We start from the raw sequence: 4,971 nt of genomic DNA on the forward strand, positions 1-4,971 counted from the left end.
GGCCGACCTCGTCCCTCCAGGTGTTGGAGACGCGACATGCGCCGCCGAGGGCCACGCAGCCGAGTACCATGATTACCATATGAAAACTGAGGCTAGAGATCAGATCAAAGCCTGCGCCGCCGGACACGGAAGGGTAGAGCGGTAGCGGTAGCACGAATCTAGCACACTTAGCGCATGCGAGTGAATTCAAGCACTGGGAGGAAGAGGAACACACTGAACAAGCACACAGAAGAATTGTTGGCAAACTAAACTTGGCATATTTTTCCATGTTGAAGTTAGGAGATCAACGCTAAACCATCCTACTCCAAATTAGCGTTGGCTACTGGAGGAGATCCATGCTGCTAGCTGTTGCTGTCGCTGGCCTCGACATTACAAAAAGAAACCTCCCCTCGCAACCCAAACGGAGGAGAGGAATCACCTGAGGCCAAGCAAAATCAAGCACCGCTAGTTAGTCCCCACTTGAGAATTAGACCACGGTCGCTGCTACTGCTACTAATCCTTACCCTGCTGCTGCTGACACTAAGCACGCACGCCCTAATTCATGGAACAAAACGAACAAGAGTTTTTTGAGTGTCCACTTCCAACCCCACCAAACCACAGCCATGGATGCGCTGCTGTGCTAGTGCACCGACATGTTCACGCGTCGGTCCACGCGGCGAACATGGGCAGGTGCGCGATGGACACGCCGGGCCGCGCGGACACCGGCGAGGGGGAGACCCAAGAGCCCAGCGGGAGCGGGCAGGCCAGCTTGGACGCCGCCGCCGCGGGCTTGGCGAAGAGCATGGCGAGGCCGCCGCCACCGCCAACGCCCCGGTCCGGGCTCTGCTCCCGGGAGTTGCTCACGCTTGGGGCCAGCGACGACGCGTTCGACATGTGCGCACTGGCGCCGCCGCCGCCTCCCTGGCCGGCGGCGTCCACGGACACGACGTCGTGGAGCAGCGAGAACGCCTCGCTCGACAGCAGGTCCTGGTGCTGCCCCTTCACGTGCAGCTCATCCGCCCGCGCGACGCCCGGAAGCGCCGCCGCCGCCTGGATCCTCCAGGTGTCGGCCGCGCCGCAGCTGCCGGCCTGCACCACTGCCGCCGCGGCGCTGGCCACGGCGTCGCCCTCCGAGGCCTGCTCGCTGTCCTTTATGCGCCGGACCTGCTCCCCCGGGAGCAGCGTGTTGCTCTCCATGATCTTGTCCACGTCGTAGCGCGTGATGTCGAAGTTGGTCACCGCGTTCAGCCCCCGGAACTTGATCGCCGCCACGTCGTACGCCTCCGCCGCCTCCTCCTGCGTGCCTGTCAAAGAACCGGGCCACCACACACGCTTTCAGTAAGAACACAAACACACGTCCGTGACAGCAATCTGATCTGAGCTGCAGTCGAAATGCGTTTTCAGCAGGCGGTGGTCAAACAGGCAAAGCGCGAAAGCGACGGTGATCGAGCGAGCGTGCGAAACGCGGCAGCTCCAATCCAAACCCGACCGACCCGACTGCGGCGACGCCAGCCTTAGGAAAAGGAGACCGAGCGCAGCGCATGCATACGCGAGGGCTGGGGCCGGCGGGGCGATGCATGCGCGAGCCGGAAGGGAAAAGCGCGCGGCAGCGGCAGCAGAGGATGAGAGCAAACATTCTTTGGGGAGGAGGGGGCCAGGGCGTCGCAGAGCAGGGCATCATTGAGCTCCCGCTCGGGTTCCGATCATTGAGACTGGACACCCTGCGTCCTCGAACCGTGACAAACCTCTGGCGGGCAACGGCCAGTCACGCTGGCGATCATGATAGGGAGGCATGGAATGCATGCAGAGCTCTAGATATGATAGATAGATGCTAAGCGGATCAGCACTTTGTAACGACTTGGAAGCATGAGGGATTGAGAGTGATGTGGAGAAGAACACGCACTGAATGTTCCCAGGTAGAGGTCCTTGTTGCCGGAGACGCGGCCGATGCGCGCCTGCCACCGCCCGTGCTGGTGATGCCTGCGGCAAATACTAGCACTCGTTTCAGTGAACTTGTTGCAGGAATTAGCTCTTGAATTTGGCAGGCACCGATTCAGCCGAAAGATAGCAGTGTGCACAAACCTTGTCACTCCTCGGTAGATCGAGGCGCCGCGAGAGAAGCCACTGCTTTTCCTGCAGCAAAAATGGCGATCGATATGAGCATATACACACACATTTGCTCCATCGCATTTTGAACAGAGAATGATCCCAAGCATCAGACGCTCAGAGCAGGATACAGGCGAGGTTACCTTCTGAGGTGCGCCACGTACTCCTGCCTGGTCATGTTCTTCATCTCCTCCAGCTCCTCCCTGTAGTCCTCAATCTGCGGATCCGTGCAAACATTAGCAATAGCTACTACCTCCATTATCTATTCGGTGCCATAAAACTATGTGATCCTGTCTATAATTTTGATCAACATAAAATGGTTTAATTTGGAACTATAACGGATATAATTTGGAACGGATGGAGTACAAAGATAACTACATTGCGATCATGCCATCACAAACAGATTCAGACTGACTGTTCAGCTAACTAACCGGGAAGTTGATGTGCGTGGACGTCCCCCAGTACTTGAGCGCCGCCAGGTCATACGCCCTCGCGGCCTTCTCCTCCATGTCATACCCGCCTAGCCAAACCAAAACCACAAGGAGACAAAACCTGAGACCTCTTAACCTCAACAACACCTGAACCATGTGCCTAGTCTACAGTCTACAAGCGATTACTGATCCAAGGCACGAGACCACCAGTGATTAAGTGTGAAAAGTACACGCACTTACCGAGATAAACTGCAGTACGTCACAGGGGTTGACGAATCCCAGGGGTGAAGCCGTGAAGGTTCAGGGAGAGACAAGGAAGTGCAGTTCATTAGGCTGTAGCTCAGGGAGTAAGCAGTAGGGGACTGAGATGAATGGCGTAGGCTGCCATGGCGGCAGTGGCGCGTACCTTGCCGGCCTTTCCGGGTCTGGCCTTCCTTCTTGCAGCTGTTGTCCCAGAGGTGCGCCTCATACCTCCCCGTCCACCTATGCCTGCTTTTACACGGTGGAAACCACGCGACTAGTGAGCGACTCGTGGCTGGGGTGGGCGCCGACCGGGTGTGGTGGCGACGGCAACGGCGTACGGACGGGGTAGGGATGCGGTGCGAGGGTATATACCTGGTGACGCCGCGGTACTGGGACGTGCGCTGGCCGAAGGTGTCGATGGACTTGCGGTGGACGGTGGGCTGTTTCTGCACGGCGCCGCCGCCGCCGCGCTTCTTGCTCCCGTCCAATCCGATGTACTCGGCGACGGCGTCGGCGTGGGGATGGGGGCGTGCGCCGGCTTGCATGGTGACGCAGCTGGACTGGGACCCGGTCCCGGAGCTCATGGATAGGGCGAGCGGGTGCAGGTTGCCCTGCACCGGCAGGATGGCTCCGGCGCCGCCGTTGACGTCGTAGCCGTCCCCGCCGCGCGCAGCGAACCAGCTCGCCGCCATCGCCGCGGCGGAATGCTCGTCCACCAGCTGCGCGTGGCCGCCGTACACGTCGTGCCCGTGCCCGCCCGAGCCGGGGATCCCCGCGCAGTGCAGCGGCTGCAGGTAGCCGGCTTGGTCCTGGCCGTGCCCGTGGCCGCCGCCATAGTAGAAGCTGGAGTTGTCCAAGCTCAGCGCCATCGCGGGGCCCCCGCCCAAGAAATCCTCCAGCTTCGGCGATGCCGACGACACCACCACACCTGATCGATCACAAGACAAAAACTTCTTAAAACCAATCAAGAAACGTGCGTTGCTAGAATAGAAACAAACAAATCAACCAAGAACACAACTGTAGCAAGTACGATCGAGCTAGTACTCTAAAGATCTCTCACTTCCTACTAACATGGAAACAATGCCATTAATGGAGCTAGCTTACCGTGGTGATCTTGCTCGCTCCTATGGAGGGCCTCCATGATGCAGAGGGATCCGTCAGACTTGAGCGGCATGGCGGAGAGCCCAGGGTAGAATCCCCCGCCGCCATTGGCTCCCGCCGTGGAGACACCATCCTGGCCGCCGCCGCCGAGCGCGTAGCAGAAGCCTGCGGGGGAGGCGCTGACGACGGGAGGGTAGAAGAGGCCCCCGTGGTGCTGCTGCTGCATCTGCACGGCGTTGGAGCCGTCCGAGCCGTCCATGGTGGCCGCCATGTGAGGCGACAGCGAGAAGCCCAGCCAGCTGCCGCCGCCGCCGACCGCCGCGTCGCTCCCGCCGGTGCTGCAGCTGCTGAGGTTCTGGCTGCTGTTGCTGGTCATTTTGGGGAGACAGGGCGGGCAGGGAGGGAGGAGGACGAGGACGAGGAGGGGGTTGGAAGAAGAGACGATGAGAGATCAATCATTGGAGAGTACATGCCGCAATGATACCGCCACTCTCCATGGCTAGCACAGCCTGCGCGGGTTTGGAGGGGGACGCTGGAGGGCTTCGGTTTGTGTGTGGGTGTGCCTCCCTGCCTCCGTGCGAGGGGGTGAGATGTTAGCTAAGCCAAGCTAAGCTCGGGTGACATGTGCGCGGGGGACGGAGGAAGAAGAGTGATCGATGAGGAGAGGAGAATGTGTGTGGGGGTAGCTTTAAAGCGTGCAAAAGGAATGAGTTTGCTATCGCATTTGACCCACACGCAAGAAAATATTGGTCGGACGAGACGGGGATCGGGGACGTTTGATTTCGGAGATGCCACGTGCTGTCTAAGGATGAGTTTGGTTTGCTAGCATAATCTTAGATTATGATTTGTATCTAGGGGACACACTTATTTGAGACAGCCTTATACAATTCATAGATCAGCTAAATTCAAAAGAAAGGTACTCGCTTACTCCCTCCGTTCTCGGTACCCAAATATTCAAAATTTCAAAATTTATTCTCAAACATAACGGTTACTGGGCACATTTAATCTCTTGTTCATTTAATTTTTCTTAGAATTGACAAGATTAGTTTAGCAGATTAGTGTATTAGTTGAAGTGGACTCCTTATTATCCGTGTCTGCCACTAAAACAACG

The 4,971-nt window shown here is 58.0% G+C and overlaps 1 protein-coding gene across 4 annotated transcripts; it reads right to left on the minus strand.

Moving 5' to 3' along the window:
- Positions 1-234: 234 nt before the first annotated feature.
- Positions 235-4,534, minus strand: LOC101769054 (AP2-like ethylene-responsive transcription factor ANT). Of its 4 annotated transcripts, none has more exons than XM_004981555.4 (9): positions 3,864-4,534; positions 3,132-3,687; positions 2,923-3,005; positions 2,757-2,765; positions 2,517-2,605; positions 2,229-2,302; positions 2,062-2,112; positions 1,883-1,959; positions 235-1,283 (listed from the first exon to the last, which is right to left on the minus strand). In XM_004981555.4, exons 1-9 carry the CDS (start codon positions 4,234-4,236, stop codon positions 637-639), a joined length of 1,959 nt encoding a protein of 652 aa, XP_004981612.1. In that variant the 5' UTR covers positions 4,237-4,534; the 3' UTR covers positions 235-636. The 4 variants fall into 4 exon arrangements, with proteins under 4 accessions (XP_004981612.1, XP_012697985.1, XP_012697986.1 ...); XM_012842531.3 differs by having other exon boundaries at positions 1,883-1,971; XM_012842532.3 differs by having other exon boundaries at positions 2,923-3,008.
- Between the last annotated feature and the right edge of the window lie 437 nt (positions 4,535-4,971).

The sequence above is a fragment of the Setaria italica genome, chromosome IX (genome assembly GCF_000263155.2).
Source record: "Setaria italica strain Yugu1 chromosome IX, Setaria_italica_v2.0, whole genome shotgun sequence".
Lineage (NCBI taxonomy): Eukaryota > Viridiplantae > Streptophyta > Magnoliopsida > Poales > Poaceae > Setaria > Setaria italica.